Source organism: Pseudonaja textilis, chromosome 10 (assembly GCF_049901715.1).
Source record: "Pseudonaja textilis isolate UNSWEBS1 chromosome 10, rPseTex1.2, whole genome shotgun sequence".
NCBI lineage: Eukaryota > Metazoa > Chordata > Lepidosauria > Squamata > Elapidae > Pseudonaja > Pseudonaja textilis.
This window is the reverse complement of record NC_141999.1, coordinates 25576681-25594487: the sequence shown is the minus strand read 5'-3', so window position 1 is coordinate 25594487 and position 17807 is coordinate 25576681. Positions and strand designations below refer to the sequence as shown.

The 17807-nt window shown below is 59.3% G+C and overlaps 2 protein-coding genes and 1 long non-coding RNA gene across 3 annotated transcripts; 1 reads left to right on the top strand and 2 right to left on the bottom strand.

Annotated features, from left to right (window-relative positions):
* Nucleotides 1-1338: 1338 nt before the first annotated feature.
* On the bottom strand, nucleotides 1339-3022 carry OPA3 (outer mitochondrial membrane lipid metabolism regulator OPA3). The gene is made up of 2 exons (XM_026721438.2): nucleotides 2587-3022; nucleotides 1339-1873 (listed from the first exon to the last, which is right to left on the bottom strand). The coding sequence occupies exons 1-2, from the start codon at nucleotides 2726-2728 to the stop codon at nucleotides 1545-1547; spliced, it is 471 nt and encodes a 156-aa protein (XP_026577223.2). The 5' UTR covers nucleotides 2729-3022; the 3' UTR covers nucleotides 1339-1544.
* LOC113450275 (uncharacterized) lies at nucleotides 2558-4975 on the top strand. Its single transcript, XR_003375929.2, has 2 exons — nucleotides 2558-2689; nucleotides 3888-4975. It is a non-coding gene; the product is annotated as an uncharacterized LOC113450275 (long non-coding RNA).
* A 1304-nt stretch (nucleotides 4976-6279) lies between these two features.
* Nucleotides 6280-16370, bottom strand: GPR4 (G protein-coupled receptor 4). The gene is made up of 2 exons (XM_026721437.2): nucleotides 15868-16370; nucleotides 6280-7676 (listed from the first exon to the last, which is right to left on the bottom strand). The coding sequence occupies exon 2, from the start codon at nucleotides 7479-7481 to the stop codon at nucleotides 6369-6371; it is 1113 nt and encodes a 370-aa protein (XP_026577222.1). The 5' UTR covers nucleotides 7482-7676; nucleotides 15868-16370; the 3' UTR covers nucleotides 6280-6368.
* Between the last annotated feature and the right edge of the window lie 1437 nt (nucleotides 16371-17807).

Sequence of the window (17807 nt, the reverse complement as noted above, 5' to 3'; positions counted from 1 at the left end):
GGCCGTTAAGCAAACCTCAGAATCTCTATAGGTTCTTATTTCTGCCCCTTAAACCAAACCTGGCCCCTTTTATTGTGGGCTTCAGCTCCCAGAATTCCCCAGCCAGCATAGCTGCTTGAACTCCACAAGCCTTAAAAGGGGCCAGGTTTGGAGATCCCCCCCCCCCAAAAAAATCCCCAAAGCAGTCCCTAGAACTGCTATTAGCGATGTTATTTTAGAGCGCTTAATCAGAACATTCTTGCAGCTCCCCTAATCGAATCCTTAAACTGGTGAGGATGGCAAATACGGAGCCCGGGGAGACATCTGGGTTTGCTGGGAACTGTCCAGACTTGGTTATAAAGCAATTTCAATGTTTTAAATAAATACACCCAGCCGCAAACTGTATAAACCGGGGAATTCTGGAGGTTGAAGTCCACAAGCCTTAAAAGTTGCCAGGGTTGGGGCCCCTTGCTGGAAACTGAATGTACCACAACCCCCAGCAGGCCCAGCCAGCACGGTTAATGGTGAGGGACGCGGAAGCTGTGGACCTCCAAATGCTACAGAAACGTCTCTGCCACCTGAACTGAAGAACAAGGAACAACCACCGACTATCTGGTGGACTCAAGTTATAGTGGCGATACTGGGCATCCTCCACTTGCCACTTTAGTGACCGTTGCAAGTTAAAACGGCCCAGAAAGGAGTGACTTATGCCTAGTCCTCACCCTTATGACTGGTAGCATCACGATGGTCATGTGATCAAAATCCAAGAGTTTGGCAACTGGCATGGACGTATTGCAGAATCCAGGGATTCAAATGATTAAAATCTGCAACCTTCCCACAACCAAAATCATTGGAGGAAGCCAGATTTGCTTAACGGCCACATGTAACACCTACAGCAAAAACAAAAGAGGCGATTCAGATGCAACCCACTTAGGAAGCTTTGCGGAGGGATGGAAATCCCAGTCCCAATTGGTGGTTGTCATTGAGGACTGAGAGGCCCCGGAAGGACATCTGTGCAAGGAGCCCATCTATGGCCTGCACTCCTTGTGCTTTCTAGGGAATTCTGGGAGTTGGAGTCCAGGCTTCTTAAAAGTTGTCCTGGTTGAGAAAACCTGATCTATGGGGTGGCTAATGTGGAGGCCGCGTCCTCAGCAGCCTCCCTTGCTTTCCAAATCTCCAGCCTGCTTCCGGATGAATCCACCTCCCTGCCCAGCTCCAGCAGCAGGAGAGCTGGGGTGCTGCCTAGGCAGGGCAGCTCCTTCCGGGGGTTACAGCCGGTCGCCTCTTGGAGGGAAAACGAGGAGGGGCCAGAGCCCTGGCAGATGCTCCCTGGCGCTGACCGAAGGAAGGGAGCCTGGTCTTTCTCTGGCTTTTTTAATTGATCCAATATTTACATTCTAGGAAAACGCCTAACCACTTGGTTGGGGTGCGCAGCTCAGCACCCCAAATCCTGGTGTGAAGAAGGACTGCCGACCGCTCCCCCTACCCCGGGCCGGCCTGGATCCGGATCCTGGAGGTGGCCCAAGGAGCGCCCCACCCGGGCTGTCCTGAAGGGTGGCGGGCGGCTACTTCTTGGGGGCGGTGGAGACCTCCACCAGCACCCGGTTCATCTCCCGCAGCTGGGCGTCCAAGGTCTCCAGAGTCAAGCTGAGCTCCGTCACCTGCTCCTGCAGGCCCAGCAAGGTGCTGCTCAGCTCCTCCTCCTTCTTCTTGGTGTTGCTGCTCTGGCGGGAGTATTCCAGGAAGATGCACAGGCCCCCCACCCCAAAGACGATGGCCTCGCCCAGCAGTTCGGCCCCCAGTTCCGCAGCTGCCTCCTCGTTCAGCGGCTTGATGGCAGAGCCCCGGAAGCCCATGATCCGCATCTTGGCCCGCATCTCCACCCAGTGGTAGACTGCAAGAGGGCAGAGAGAGAGAGAGAGAGAGAGCGGGCGGGCGGTGGGCGTTGATCTGCAGAGGTCGCCGGCCCAGCCAGCACGGAAGGCCCCGAAACGCCTCCTTCCCGTCAGTGGGGTGGGGGGTGAAGGTGTCGGGGGAGCCCTGCCGCCAGCCCGAGAGCAGCAGCAGAGCAGCCGGCCGGGGCACCGGGAGGCTGGCGGGGAGCAGGGCCGAGTCCGCAGGGCCAGGGTCCCGGGTGGGCAGCGGCCTCCTCTGCAAGGCCGTCTCTCCTCCGCCGGCCCCCCGCGCAGGCTGCGCGAGCCGAAGGGTGCAGCTGGGAGGGGACCGCAGACGCCCAGGCACCCCCGAGACGCCCGCGTGGGGGGTCGGTCCTAACGGGGGAGCGCCGAGCGAACCGCGGCCACTTCCTTCTGCCTGGCCAAACCCGGGCCAGGCAACCTGGGGAGGACCCTCTTCGGACGTGCCAAACGTCCCTGAGCCAGAAGGCCGGGGCCCATCTCTGGCCTCCGCCCTTCCAGGTAGACTGCTCCAGGCACCGGAGGCTCGACGGCCGCAACCACGTGCCGCCGCAAAGTCACCTTCCTCGCTCGGCGCCTGCGCGCCCCAGCCCGCGCTGCCCCATTGGTCGTCCCCGCCGCGAGCCCCGCCCCCTCCCGCTTCCCATTGGCTGCCCGCGCGCGGCGAGCTGCTCCCGAGCCGCTTACTCACGCTGTGCGGGGGGACCACAGATATACTGGCGGAAGAAGGGGCTGGCGCGCGCTCCGTCCTTGATGCGCGCCGCCAGGGGCTTCGAGAGCTGCCGGACGCCCAGGTAGAGCAACTTGGCGATGGGGAAGGCGCCGGCCACCATCCTCGCGCTCCCAGCGGCCCCCGCGCGGAGCGGCCCGCCAACGACGAGCGCGCTGACTCCGGCACGCTCTGCGCGCCCCGCCCTTTGCGTAGGCCTCTGGCGTCACCCGCGTATGCAAATGCACCTCATGAATATGCAAATGCACCCCTTCTCACGGTCTCTCCGGCCGCGTCAGGGGTGGGGCCTGTGCTCAGGGACTCATGAATGCCTAAAAGGCGGCGGTCTCCTTTCCAGCGCCGAGGCAGGTAGCGGCGGGCCGGGCTCCCTTTTGCTTCCCTCTCAAGTCCCATCCCTGAGGGGAAGGTGTGCTAGCCCGCCTCCGGTGTAAGCTCGTCATAGAGACGGCGGGGCGGGTTGCCCTTGGCTTGTGGACCATAGAGATACGGAGCGGAGCGGCCCGCCCGCGGGTGCCCTCCTGTTTTTTCTGCCTCCGGGAGGACCCCGAAAAGCCTCCCCTCCCCCCGTGAAGGTTTGGGTTTTGAGTGGAGGGCCGGAGAAGAGCCTGCTGCAGGAGGCGGGACTCCAAGGCCCATCGTCCTGGGCCAGGAGCCGCGGTGAATCCTTGCTCTCTGCACCACCCCCACTGGCGGCCTGCAAATGGGCTGCTGGGGCGGGGTCCTCGGTGGGTCTTCTTGCAGACGTTTCGTGACCCAACTAGGCAACGGCATGAGTGCCCAGGCAACCAACCTCGCAGTGCCCTGCTGACGTTGCCTCGTTGGGTCACCAAACGTCTGCAAGAAACCCCACTGAGCTCAATCCTGAGCTACCAAGGCTCGCTGAAATGGGCTGGTCTTGGGTTCAGGTTCTGTTCATGAAATGAGGCTATCCCGCATTACCTGGCAGGAAGTTTAACTTCCGGCTGAGTAAGTCAGCCTGCTCAGGAAAGCAATGAAGCGAGAATAAAGGCAGGGCAGGGAGAGTAATGAGGCGAGGAGATGGGTGATGCCTGGACTTTGCAGCTTTGGATCCTTGGTAGAGCCCTGCACCCTCCCCGGGAGGCCTCTGCCGGCTTTTTCTGGCCAGGGGATTGACCACACGCTCGTCCCTCCCCACGGGGTCACCCAAGACCCTGGGAATGCAGATTGCAGGACGGTGGTTAGGGGAGAAAGGAGAGTCAGGGCACCCTGACATGAAATCCCTTTTCTCCCTGCCTTTTTAGGGGCTGCCACCTTCTGTGCCAGAAGAACTAATTGACCCCCTTGGAGGGAGCAGCTGCCAAGCGAAATCACCGAGCAGAGAAAGAAACCCTCCAGCAGCTTAGTTCCAAGATCATCAGACACCCAGGACTTCAACACGACTCGGTTTGTTGGGAAAGTCTGGGGAATTTATGACCTCCGATGTGCACCGCAGCCCTTCGGGCGTAAAATGTCCAGGGCGATTTTCAGTCATCCAGGTCATGGTTGTCCCAAAGGGGCTTTTCCAAAAGGACTTTCTTGTTTTTTTTCTCCCTTGAAAACGTTTCACTTCTGAAGAACTGAAGAAACCTCTCGGATGAGAAGCAAAATGTTTTCAAGAAACCCCCCCCAAAAGAAAGTCCAGTTGCCTTTTGGAAAAGCACCTTTGGGACACGCCCGAGTTAGAGTTGGACTGAGGCGGTTCAGGTCCCAACCCTGGGAAAGTCGGAGGAGCCGACCCCCCTTTGCTCTGCCCTTCATGCGGGTGACGGTGTCCTCTTATCGGCATTCCAGCAGCAGCCGGAGGATCCAACTGAGAGAGAGAGGGCTGAAGAAACAGCACCAGGAAAAGCCTCCCTCCTGCCATTCGCCCTCAGAACATCTGGGCAGCTGCAAGAGGGGAGGTTTCAGGGAGGGGGGTAAGGCCTCCTTCACCAGGAGGGATAGCGCTCCTCCCTCCTTGTCCCTGTGGAAGTGGGCGTGCTTCCTCCTCCTCCTCCTCCTCCTCCTGTTTATTCCCAGGAGGCCTCCCCGTCCAGGGCTCCTCCTCGGTGAGGCTAAGATTAGGCCGTTCTCGTCTCGGAAGGTGGCTGATGATGGCTATCTTTCTTGGTCAGGCGTTCCTGGAACAGAGAGTCATCTGGGGGGCAACTGGGCAGAAGTCCCCATTGATTTTGGGTTGAGGGAATTTTTGGAAGCAGCTGACACGCCTTGTCGCAGACAGATTGTAACACGACATATATGTGGTAAATTTAGCTGTTCTGGGGGAAGAAATACTATTCTGACATTGTTTCTGATGACCTAGATTAATACCCGTCCCACGCTCATTCATAAACATGCCCTGAAGGAATAATTCAAGTCCACCCTTCCGTGAGTTCTGAGACAATCCGGCTGTGAACGGGAGAGGGAGCCACGAAAGCAGGTCAGCTGACTTCTCATTCCCTTCTGGAACGGAGGGTCCCACCCAGACAGAGCAGCCGACAGAGGCAAACAGGCGCGGGTCCCTTTCTGCAAAACGGGAGGCAGTCCCAGATTCTCCTGTTCTAGCCCCTTAGTGCCCACGGAGGGCTGCCCTCTTCCGGGAGGAGGACCGATTCCTCCCGCTCTCCCCTTTGGGGGATGGATCAGGCCAGGCCGAGGCTTCAGTATGTGGCAGCCAATCATGGCCTCCGGCAATGTCCCGTTAATTACCCTTCCAGAAACTCCCCGTGTTTGGCTTCCTGTCCTGACTAGGAGGTGGGAAACCATAAGAGGCTAAGGAGAAACAGACGCAGGGGGTTGTTTTCATCTTCTGGGGTCCGAAGGGGCCCTGGGGAAGCATCTGGGCACGGAGTACTGCTCGCCCAGGTTGGATCCGTGCACTTCTTTCAGGCAACCAGGCCCGGCTACTCTGGTTTAAAGAAGCATAAATTGGACAAGGGGAGAAACCGGGAAGTCGCCAGCCTCTTTTGTGGCACAGGAACCAGTGCGTACGGCAACTTAGGGCTCAAACCTGATTGCTGCTGCTTCTCTGGATGAGAGAATCTATCCGCTACCTTCAGAGACCTTTACCTGATGCTGTCCAGAGGCCAGAGGTGATGGCAGCTTCCGGAGTCATAAGCAGCCCTTTGACCCAGCTGCCTGGAAATCGAGTGGAGGAAGAGGAAGGCTGCTCCAAGGGGAGTGGCTGGTTTGGAGCCATGCAAAAACCGGGAAGGGGAAGGCCCAGAGCGAGCCCTGTGCCGGGACCCGCGTGCCGCTTTCTCATAGGAGGGGAACGCGCAGAAGGGATGGAGAATAGGGTCAGGGTGGTTTTCATACCCTTAAATGGTAAGTGGTGTCACATGGCGTCACACAGCTCACGTGGGAGGCCCAAGGGAATGAGCGTGGGTTCACTGTTTGTCTTAGTAAGTTATGGGAACTTACAGGGAACGCCTGGCTGGCCTCCCCACGTGAAATCTGGCCGTATCCCCGGGTCCTGTCTTTAAGTGATACAACATGGCCTCCGTGATGAGGAGCTGCTATGCCTGACAGTATGAGGGGGAAATGGCGTCCCTTGCTGTAGCGTGGAGGAGAAAGAAATGCCTGGGAGGCAGTTTGTTTGCCTGGAAGTGCTCGGCGCAGGCCGGGTGTGGTTCTAGGTGGAACGGGACAGAAACCTGCTCGGACACACAGGGCTGTTTTTAAAGGGTTGTAATATGATTACTGGCTCTTAAGGAATCCTCGGGACGCTGCGTGGCAGAGGCGGGCGGCTCCCCCGGGGACAGTCACCGGTTAAAAGTCAGGACCTTCAGGTGGAGGTCCTCGCCCCGCACCCCCAGCCCGCCGGCCTGCGAGGAGGGGGGCAGCGGGAAGGCCAGGGGCTGCCGGCAGAAGAGGCTCCTCTTGGTGGACAGGGGGGTGTCGAGGGTGAGCGAGGCGCTGGCCATCTCCTGGGGCTTGGAGCTGGTGAGGAAGCGCACCGAGGTGGAGAGGGCCTTGGCCACGTCGCTGCGGGCGCCCTCGTTGGCGAAGCAGTAGAGGATGGGGTCGGCCACGCAGTTCAAGCTGGTGAAGGCCAGGGAGGTGTGGTAGGCCACGAAGACCTTCTCCTCGAAGCCGCAGTCTCCCGGCTTGGCCAGGTAGACGGTGCTGCGGGAGAGCAGGATGAGGTGGTAGGGGGCGAAGCAGAAGAGCAGGATGGCGATCAGGCTGAGCGAGAGGCGCTTGATCTTGGCCTTCTCCTGCTTCTCGGTGGAGACGTTGCCGCGCACGGCCCGCAGGATGCCCTGGTAGGAGAAGAGCATCAGCACCCAGGGGAAGAGGAAGCCCAGGAAGACCCGGTAGAGGTTCATCCAGGCCACCCACTCCTCCATGGGGTACTTCTCAAAGCAGAAGGTGTGGTTGTAGCGGTCGTGGAAGAGCTCGTCGTGGAAGAGCGGGGCGGAATTGGCCCCGATCTCGATGGCCCACACCACCGCGCTGACGGCCACCGCCGTCTTGACCCTCCGGAACCTGGCGAAGCGCAGCGGGTGGGCCACGGCCAGGTAGCGGTCCACCGAGATGCAGCAGAGGAAGGCGATGCTGACGTAGATGTTGGTGTAGAAGATGAACCCGAAGAGCTTGCAGGATTCCTGCCCGTGGATCCAGTTGTCGTAGTGGAGGAAGTAGTCGATCCAGAGGGGCAGCGTGGCGATGTAGAGCAGGTCCGCGATGGACAGGTTCATCAGGTAGACGCCCAGCTCGTTCTTCTGCCTGACCTGCAGGTAGGCCGCCCAGAGCGCCATGCAGTTGGTGGGCAGCCCCACCGTGATGACGATGATGTACAAGGTGGGTGGGAAGAGGTGGTCTATCTTGGAGTCCACGGGGCAGCTCCAGCTGGCTTGGCTCGTGTTGCACATCCTGCGCGGGATCCGAGCTCACAGCAGGAGTTTGCGTGGCTGGCTGTGGGGCCTCCACAGAACCACGCAGGCCGCTGAAAGGAGGATCCTGGAGCTGCCGTGGGGAAAGGTCTCCATCCTGGCCCGGCGTTCGCTGCCGTCGCTCTGGTCTCCGGGCTGGCCTATCGCCCCCTGGCCTCTCCCGGCTTTCCAGACCTGGGGGAGAGAAAGAGACGGGTTGACCCTTGCTGTCTTTTGTGGCAAAGCCGCACGGCGTGGCTCAGTTCGGAGCCTCAGCCGCAGAGAAACTCCGTGGGCCAGGGAGCAGAGAAGGGCGGGAAGCATGCCGGGGGATGGGCTGGTACAAGGAAAACCTAGGGGCGCCGTTGAGCCTTAAAGTAATAATGATAATAATGATAATAATATTTTATTGCGAGGAGCACCAAGTCCAGCCCTCGCTTGTTCAGTGCGGGAACTAAAACTGAAACTTTTCTGGCAAATGGCTGCTCAGCATCTGCCCGAACACAACCTGCACCCCCCTCAGAGGAGACCCTGACACACACACACACACACCCCTCGCCTTGGTTGTTTGGGTCCACCATCAAATTGGTCACACTCTGAGGGAACCTGTCCATGTTTATTTGGGATGGTAAAGAAAAGGTCTGTTCTTACTCAATAGTATCCTGTCCCTCTCTTTTTTCAAGGCTGAACGTCTGGGGTCCTCGGTGCTCTCTGAGCTTGGGGGTTCCTTTGCAGACATTTCATTGCCCAACTAGGTAACATCATCGGTGCTAGTAACTACGGAGTTTGTTCCCTAGCTTGCCCTGTCTTTGTTGTTTGGGGTGTGATGGTAATGAAACATCTGCAAGCAAAGCCTCCAGCTCAGAGAGCACCAAGGACCCCACAGTTCTCCTCCTCCTCCTCCTCCTCCTCCTCCTCCTCCTCCTCCTCCTCCTCCCTTTTAGCAGTTGGGTAATGAAACGTCTGCATGAAAGGCGGAGGGAGCACAAGGACCCCACCCTTCCACCTGGAGCTACACCTGCTGTCTCTCCGGAAGGCCAGGCACATCCTCCGGGTCTCCTGGCAGGACCCGGATTCCAGGCCGGACGTTCCACACACACACACACGGGCCTTTGAACATGGTTGCGCAGCTTCTGAGGAGAGCTGGGAAGCCGAGACGTCCTGTTTCTCAGGGCCGGGAAAAGAGGCCTCTGAGAACAGGGGGGTCATTGTCCTGAAGTGTCTCAAGGCACAAACAGCCCCCCCCCCTTCGTCCACCCAGACCTTCCGCCGTTGTTAAGCCGTTTCTCAAGGAAGGGCAGGTTGGCTCTGCAGAAAAGACTCCTGAAAAATTCATGTTGACCTTTTGGGGACACTTCCTCCTCCTGGCTGGAGCTGGAGGTCACGAGGACCCCCTTCCCTGCCCAGAAGGTTCCCGGATGCCCCCCTGCCGGGCTCCAAAGGGCAGAGAAGGAAGCAGGCGGGCTGGTGCGGCAGCAGTGGGGCTCCTGCCAGCCCAGCCAGGATGTGGGAAGGAGAAGCGACGCTCTCCACGGTCCCCAAATTAAGAGTTACGCCATTCCAAGCCACGCCTGCCGGGGTCCCTGGGCTCCAGCCCCTCTTGCCCTTCCACCGTGTTTCTTTCCCCAGGGAGGTTTTTGGACGTGGACAAATAGAGCTTCATCCTGTTGACAGCAACCTGGGAACAGGACGGCCGTGTGCATGCAAGTCGCTCGGATGGGGTGCAGGTACTTGAATGCACTTCGAGGAGACTCCAGCAGAGAAGTTAATGGTCCTGAAACCTCTGCCCAAGTGAGGAGGGGGTCGGGGGTCCCTGGAAAAAGGACAGATGCCACGAGAAGCGGCGGAGGGAAACTGACCAGGGAGAGAAGCAGCCGAGAATTAGGAGGAATGGATCCGTGGAATAGCTTCCTCCCAGACGCTTTGGGGGCTGCAACACTGGAGGCTTCCAAGAAGACATCGGACCTCATTTGGTCTGGAGTAGTACGGGGTCTCCTGCTTGAGCAGGGGGTCAGACTAGAAGACCTCCAAAGTCCCTTCCAACTCTGTCATTCTGTTACTCTGTCCATGTGATCTCCCTCAGCTTCCGTGACCCTTAGCCATCCCAGCCCCTCCCTGTTCCGCAAGGCCCCTGGGCATTGAGAAGGGAGCAGGCCGGGGCTCCGAATCCCAGCAGGCATCCTGGGAACGGGGGGGGGGGGCTCGTGCAAGCAAGGATGGCGATACGAGGGAGGAGGAGACGAAGGATTTGCCCCTCTCCTTTTCCAGACCCCCGAAGGTCTTTCTCTTCTGAAGAAGGGGGGAGGGGGTGACTTCCGCCAGCAGTTCAGCTGCTCCCCATTGGGGTCCTCCTGGAAAGTCAGCGGGGAAGCCAGATCCGCTTAACAACTGGGTGGCTGACTAAACAGCTGCAGTGATTCGCTGAACAACTCTGGCAAGAAAGGTCATAAAACGGGACAGGACAAGTGTCTTCTTTCGCATGAAAGTTTGGTCGTAAGTGGAGAAAGAGCTGCCTGTGGAGCGTCTTCTGGAAGGACCGTCCTTATTCGGAAAGTGGAGCCAGGGAGCCACCGTCGTGGGGTCCACACCACCCGCCCCGTTGGAAAAAAAGAACTCGGTCAAGCAGTTGGTTAACTCTGAGTTTCATCCCAGGCCAGCCCGCCTGCCTGGGGCCCCACATGGCTGCCTCAGAGGAGGGCAGGAAGGGAAGGGGGGAGAGGAGCCCCCTCCCTCCCCAGGGACACTGTCTCCTCCTGCTATGGCCCAGATGAGATTAGGGCGCCAATTCTGGACCACGGCTCCCACCTGCTACGGAACAGGCTGAGCAGCTGGCGAGCGGCCTCTGATGCCCGGAAGGAATGGTGGCCAGCCTTACAAATGTCCTGGATAAATTCATTGGTCACCGCTCATCGTAGGCAGGCAAGGCAGAAATTCAGGCTAGGAAATGAGAATACAGAAGACCTCCCTCCCTCCCTCCCGCGCCCCCCCCTCTCTTTCTGGAAAAGGCAGCCGGCTCAGAAGGAGGGAAGGCTTAACAGTCCAGAGGCTGGCCATGGGAGACCTCCTCGTGATGGCCGTCCGGGGGGAGGAAAAGGATGCACGGAGAATGTCCTCGCTTCTGCAGAATATTTACATCGGGGTTTTCCAACCGGGGCAACTTTTAAGACTTGTGGATTTCTGGCTGGGGATTTCTGGGAGTCAAAGTCCGCAAAGTGGCCCCGGTTGGCGCCTCCTGCGTGCGCAGAACGAAGCCGCCTGCTTTCCTTGAATGCCTGGTGGCTTCTCTGGAGGGACACACAGGCTGCCGTGGTTGCGTGACACACTTCACCTGGTGACCCAGCCGCTTCCTTAATTGCTCAGCTTCTCCAGGGAGGCTCAACGCCACCCGTGAACCATCTGTTTACTCTGTGGTTCTGTGTGTTTTGCAAATTCAACAAGAAATTAAAGAAACACAAACTTCGAGCTGTCTTGTCAAAGTGCAATTTGGATTTTATGAATTCATTCCCGTTGGAGATCTGCCCCCTCTTTCCTGTCCAGGAAGACAAACTGGACTGAGAAGGCCACCTTGGTCCCTGGAGGGTCAGGGATAAAATGCACCCCAGCCAGGGGCTTCCTCTGACCCCAGGTGCCCACCTGGTAACCCTGAGCATTTTCTGCCCTGTCAAACGTGCCGGGTTCCTCCCAGGCAGCTTCTTCCAGCCAGTGGATATTTGGGGAAGTGAGTGGGAAACCCTGGCGGATGAGAAGGGGGAATCGGTGCGTGCAGAGATGCTGAGACTCTGGAAAGAGTGCAGAGAAGAGCCACAAAAAAGGATAAAGGGTCTGGAGGCTAAAACGGGTGAAGAACGGTTCCAGGAACTGGGCCTGGCTGGTCTAGTGAGAAGAAGGGCCGGGGGGGGACAGGAGAGCAGCACCCCAATATCTGAGGGGCTGCCCCAGAGAGCAGGAAGGGGTCACTGTATTCTCCAAAGCGATGGAAGGCAGGACGAGAAGCAACGGATGGAAACTAGAAGAACTAAGGAGAACTTTCTAGCAGCCGGGACGATTCGCGTGTGGAAGAGCTTGCCTTCAGAAATGGTGGCTGCTCCAACCCTGGAGGTTTTCAAGAAGAGATTAGACAGCAGCCATCTCCTGCTTGAGCAGGGGGGTGGACTAGAAGACCTCCAAGGTCCCTTCTGACTCTGTTATTCTGTTAATCAGTGGGAGGGCTTGCCTCCCAAGTCGTGGGTGCTCCACCCCTGGCGGTTTTCAGGAAGAGATTGGGCAGCCGTGTGCCTGGAGTGGCCTAGGGTCTCCTTTTGAGCAGGGGATTGGACTACCCTCTTGTAGAGGAGAGCCCACCTGGATGGTGGTGGCCTCTGTGCATTATCTCTGGACAGGGAGAGAGGGGTGACTTTCCTTTGGGGGAGAGAGACCCCCGAGCTCATGGCTGCTGCTTTGCAAAGCTGGAAGGCCTGGGAGCGCCCTCCTCCCCACCAGCCCCCCGGGGGCCTCTCTGCCCTCCACCTGCCAGTTAGTGCTCGGCCCTCAAGGCAGCCATTCTGCCGCTTTCCTATTTCTATCCCAGAAGTGCAGGTGTTTCTGAAGCGGCTGCTGCGTGGACAGACGGAAGAACCCAAATGTCCCCGTGGGACCTCAGCAGTGGGCCCAGGATTTGGGGGGGGGGGGAGTGCTGTGGGGCTTTGCTGCTGCTGCACCGTCAGATAGGTGACCCCCATCGTGGGTTGGAGGGCACCCACTGCATCTGGGGAGCCTTTCCTGGAGGCCGGCCTACTTTCCTCCATTTCTCCCCTCGGTCCAGGTGGGAGAAAATGTTTGGCGGAGAACTTCGGGGTCTGTAATAACCAGGTGGAAAGGCAGAGATGCGTGAAAAGCCCTGACAGAAGGGAGAGGGCCATTTCCTGGGCAGCTCTGAAGAGGCTCTTGGGGAAGGGAAGAACGGCTATTTTCGGTTTCGATGTGAGGCGGGTAAGGAGCTCACATTTGCACAAGTCTGGACAGCCAGTTCCCAGTCGGTTTGATTGGTGCCTTTGGTCTTGAGCGGAGCAGCCGTGCCGGGCCCACAGGGAGAGCGGCCCTCGGCCGGAGGGAGCCTTGGGAAGGTGGCTGCTCTCCGTTGCCCAGACCCCACCAAATCCCCAGTTCCCTGCGTCAGGGCTTTTCCTCCCCGGGAGGCCTCTGGGTGGGTCTGAGGAGCAGCTCCCTGCTAATCTACGGTCTGGCTAAATAACCACGTCTGGGCGTCTCTGCAGGCCTGAGCTTGACCCATGCGCCCAGGCCGGGCGGTGCTCCTCTTCTGGAGCGCATGGGGGGAGGGGGCTCGATGGGCTAATGGTTCCTGGCTGCTCGGCTGGCTTCTGACGGGGTGGGAGGCAGGAGGAGCTCTAGCAAGAAGGGGGAAAGGAGAGACGATACAAGATGGACCCCTTTGAATCTCTCTCTCTCTGTGCAAAATAGTTTTGTTGAACTTCGTCAACTCAAATAAGATCATCTTTGGAGATTCAGACCACCTGAGAGGTGGCCAAGCGTCGCTACAGGTCAGCGGGGGAGCTGAGGCGGATGCTCAGCCCCCGAGCACAGCTCTTCCTCCAGCTGAACCCAAGGGCTCGAAGTGGGCCTGTGCTTGAGGTCTCGTTTGGCCTTCATGCCTGGCGGCAGCTCAGCCTTGTCCGGGCCTGGATCCTTCCGCAGACCTTCGTGCCAGAGGTTTACCCACGTCCGTGCAAGCGGAGTGACGTGTCTTTGTGCAAAACGCTGGCCTTCCTTAGCCTCAATCACGGTCAGGTGTTTGTGCGCTGCTACTGGAGTCTCTGAGCCGCTTAGTCCAGGATTCGCTTACAGGGCATGTCCAGCAAGTGGGCTAATACAGTAGCCAAGTTAACCGCAAAGGAGAACATCTGTAGCTCAGGGCTGGACTGCGGGGTCCTTGGGGCTCTCTGAGCCTGGTGGCTTTCTTGCAGGCGTCTCATGACCCAACTAGGGAACCTCATCGGGGCTGGTCCTGCACTAGATCCCTCGAGTTATCTGTGTTGTGTGAACACTAAGAGTCCAGGCAGGAACTCCGGCCATTGCTGGCTCCGTGGAGTTTTCATCGAGTTCACCTAAAATACGAGCAGCCTGGAAACCTCAGGCTGCCCCTTCCCTGGGGACGGTGTGGGCAAGGCAGTCGGAGGAGAGAGATCCAGCCGGGAGCCACGCCAGGAGATCAATCAGAGAAACCCACAAATAGCCCTCATTGGGGCGAGGAGCTTTAATCCGGCGCCCGGGTCACTCGGACAGCTAATCTGCCCTCTGCAACTAAAGGGATTAGGCGGCAGCCCTGTGGCCTTCCAGTGGCGTCTCTGCCATGTTTTGGAAGCCTTGGCATCTCTTGCTAGATCTCCTAACTGCTCCCTTATTATTACTATCAAAAAGGATTTTTAGCATGAAATCCTTGCCGAGCCTGTTTCTCCAGATAAAAGCCTCCTCCAGTAGGTTATATCATATTTTGGAAAGGTCAAGTATAAACACAATACGAAATATGTCAGTAAGTCCAAATGGTAAATAAAAGAGCAGCAAGGAAGGACTGGTGGGTAAAACCTTCGCTAGAAAGAGAATAAAAGCCCAACGCTGCTTGGAGTACAGAAGGCCCACAAAGAGAGGCAAAGGGGACACCAGACTTGGCGACTAAGACTTGTGGACCTCTACTCCCAGAATCCCCTAGCCAGCATGTCCTGCCTGGGGAATTCTGGGAGTTGAAGTCCACAAAGCTTGAAGTGGCCAAGCTCGGAGACCCCGGTCTTAAAGGAACTTCGCAGACATGGATCCACTCCCGAAAAGGCTCTGACATTTGGCATTAAAAGCCCCCAAAGAGCCAGCGAGCCTCCTCTGCCCCCGCTCCCCCCTTCGCCCCAAGTCCAGGCTGGAACAGAGGTGGAGGGTGGTCCAGGTGTCCGTCCCCGGCAGGCATATGGCAGGGGAGACGGCACAGCTTGAACCAGGCAGGAGGAAGCGGCTGCTTGGCTCCCACCCGCCATGTGCTCTGTGGTTTCGAAATTGCATTTGGACTGATTTCATTATCGCCAGAAACTCCATTATTTGTTGAGGTTATCAGCACAATTTTGTTATCTGCGCAGCAAGTCAGTAAAGATGAAAATAGAAATACATTTCAGGCGGGTCAGAGGGACAGAGGAGGATGGGGTGGGGGTGGGGGGGCTTCCTGCTCCTCCTGCTGGAAACATCCCGTTTCCCCTCCCGGCGTTTTCCCCGGGATGCCGCGGGAGACGGGTGGAAGTCTCGCTTGAGGCGTGGCCAGCGTGGGGGGCCAGAGCCCCAAGGAAAAGCCGACCCCTTGGGGGCGGCCTGTGGGCTGGAAAGCCCCCCATTCCCTGACCTGGGAGGGAGCTTCCGGACCGGAGCTGGGGTGCCAGTCGGGTGCCCAAGCTGGAGCCCCTGGGGCCGGTCAGCCTGGGTGCTGGAGAGGCCCCGGGAACCAGAATGGGACTGGATTCAGCTTCCGCCTTGGTGGTCAGCGGGGGACCGAACTCCCTCTCTCCCTCCTGCCCTTCCCTTGTGGGGCTCCCCAGAGACCCCAGCGCAGAGCCTGGGCTGCCCACACAAAAGACGCCCTGCCCAGTTGCCGCTTTTCTCCTGCCTGGCAAGGATCAGCTAGCGGGCGTCTCCAGCCTCGGCCACTTCAGATCAGCTCTGCTGGTGGGGAATTCTGGGAGGCAAAGTCCTGAAGTGGCCAAAGTTGGCGACCCTTGAGCTGTATCAACTAGGACGGTCTTCCCTCTGCCTAGGGAGGTCTTGTGTGCCCCCCACCCTTGCCAATCTGCCCCCACCCCAACTGCCTGAAAAAGATGGCCTGGTGCGTCTGGACTCCTTTGCCGCCGGCCTCTGGGAATATGCAGAGTGTCTTTCCTCTGTGCCAAGCAAGCAGGCTGCCAGGCTGGAGTTGTTAACCTGGCAGAGGGCAAAACGTTGCCTGGTGGGCTGGGCTCCAGAAACTCCCCCGTATTTATTCAGGCAGGCAGCCCTGCAGTGCCTTTCAAGGAGGAGGGGAATGCTCCCTCCCCCGGCCCCCTCCCTCCCTCCGCTGGGCTTATGGGGCAACAGCCGCGCCTACATCCCAGCACTGTTGTGTCAGTCAGATCACGAGTGGGTGGAGAAGCGCCCCCCATGCCTTGGTCTCCAACCACCTGCCAACTTTCACGCGGTGAAGGCAAAGCACTTGGTACATGCTCAGAGACCCTCTTTAGCCTCTCTTGGGACGGCTGCGCTCGGCTCAGACCCCGGAAGGGCTTGCCTTAACTCCAGGGAGGCGCCCCCGTCGCCCCCGCCCTCCGCCAAGCAACGGACCCCATTCCCCTCCGCCCCGACCGGGTCCCGGGCAGCGGATGCTCACGGTTGAGACTTTCTCGGAAGGTCGCCGCCGCCGCCGAGGTCGGGGGCTCCTCCGGGGCGGCGGCGCTCCGAAGGGGACGCGGGGGAGCCGCTCACACCGCCGGCGGGGCATCTTGCCCGGCTTCCATCGGGACGTCCGCTCGCCGCCTGGCTCAGCCCGAAGTGAGCGGCGGCGGCTGCCCGGAGACTTTCTCGGCGCGGCGCCTTCTCCGGAGCCAGCCTCTCGGGGCGGGGAGCCGCTTAACCCGCTCGCTGCCGGCTCCCCCGAGGGGCCGCCGGAGAGGCGGGGGCTCCCAGGTGGGGAGGGGCAGCTCAGCCAGAGGCGACGGGCCCGCTTGGGCTGGCGGCGGAGGCGGAGGGGAAGCCGGAGGGGATCCGGCCGAGGTCGGGGGACCCTCCTGGCAGGACCTCCGCGTCCCGACGCTCTCGGGAGCCCGGCAAAGCTCAGCTCCCTCCCAGCTCAGTCCCGCCAGCGACCCGGGGCGGAGGGGGCCAAAACTGCCCTCCGAGCATCAGAAAGAGACCCCCCACCCCATGATTTGCTCTTTGGGCCCAAGGGATTCCGCCAAGAAGAGCCCCCCGCCCCCGGAGCTCCCTCCCAAAGAAGGAAGGGAGCCTCCTGCCTCCCAACTGCCTTTCTGGCCCTGGAGCTGAGGGGCCCGGAGGGGCTGTGGCCCCACCTCGGGGTGGCAGAGCGCACGGGGGGCTCGCCCACCTTTCCAGTGCCTGGAAAGCAGCTGCTTCTCTGGGAAGCCGCTCAAGGGCTCCCTCGCTTGTGCCTGGGGGCTCCTGGCTAATGAGCAAGCCCCCCAGCAGTTGTCCGGTGAGCCTGTGGGGGCTTCTCCCCCCTAGGAGCCACCAAACCAGAGTGCTGAGGCTGCCAAGGCCTGGAGGGTCAGCCAGCGTTTTGCAGGAAGGGGCATCCCGCTGCCTGCAGACCCTTGGACGGCTCAGCCCCACCACCCCACCGGCAGAGGGCGGGAAGGCCTCTGTCCTGGAGGAGCCACTTCCTGCCTCGTCTTCCTCCTCCCTCCCTTTCCAGCGTCCTGCCCCAATTCCCACCTCTCTCCCTTGCATGGAGACCCTCCCCCCTTAGCTCCCAAACCCCCAAGAGACTCACGCCCCCTCCCCGTGTTGCAGTCCTGAAAAAGCCCCCCCCCCCACAACTCACAGGAGGCAGACAGGCAGGGTCCGGAAAGGTAAAAGGGGCCAGGTGGTGAAGCAGCAGGTAATCTGTCATATTTTAATAGCGGAGCGGCCTGGAAGACTTACCTGCGCCTATTTAAAGATGCTCAGTGATTCAGCCGGCTAAGCCCTGGAAGTGCAGCGGAATGAAAATCCCAGGAGAGATCAACCAAACAAGCACACCTTTCTCCTGCCTTTTACACACACACACACACACACACACACACACACACACACACACACAGAGAGAGAGAGAGAGAGAGAGCTGCATTTAAACCCCAGACTTCATCATTTGCATTCCAGAGTTTGGCTTCCCATCCATATCAAGGAAGACCCCCTGCCCACCCCCAGTTTAAGAGCCCCTTGAGCCTGTCAAAGTGAGGGAAGTTCCAGCCCAGGTTTCCTTGCCCTGCCACCTGAGGGGCTGTCTGGCCACCAGGGACTTGGGGTTCCTTTAGCCACAGCTTGCAGGCGGATCCAAAGTTTTTCACTTGCACAACCCACCAGACCGGAAGCAGCCACAGAGCCGGAGCCCCACAACAGGCAAGGTTCCCCCCCCCCCCCAGGATGGTCTGCTGAGCTTTGGGCTGCAGACAACGGCCTTTGGCCTCGTCCGGGTCCGGGGGGGGAATCCTGATACTTTCCCGGCAGGTCCTCCCAGGTGCAGCCACTTGCAAAAGGAGCTGAATGAGGGGAGACTCCCAGGAGGGGGACCAGTCCCAGTTTCCTTCTGGAGGTGGCCAATAACGCCCCTCC

What these genes read in the sequence shown, in the direction of transcription:
- OPA3 (XM_026721438.2), bottom strand. Translation starts at nt 2,728, where the DNA reads ATGGTGGCCGGCGCCTTCCCCATCGCCAAGTTGCTCTACCTGGGCGTC. An exon ending in CTGTGGTCCCCCCGCACAGC is followed by an intron (nt 1,874 to 2,586) that starts GTGAGTAAGCGG and finishes GCCCTCTTGCAG; the next exon opens with TCTACCACTGGGTGGAGATG.
- GPR4 (XM_026721437.2), bottom strand. Translation starts at nt 7,481, where the DNA reads ATGTGCAACACGAGCCAAGCCAGCTGGAGCTGCCCCGTGGACTCCAAG.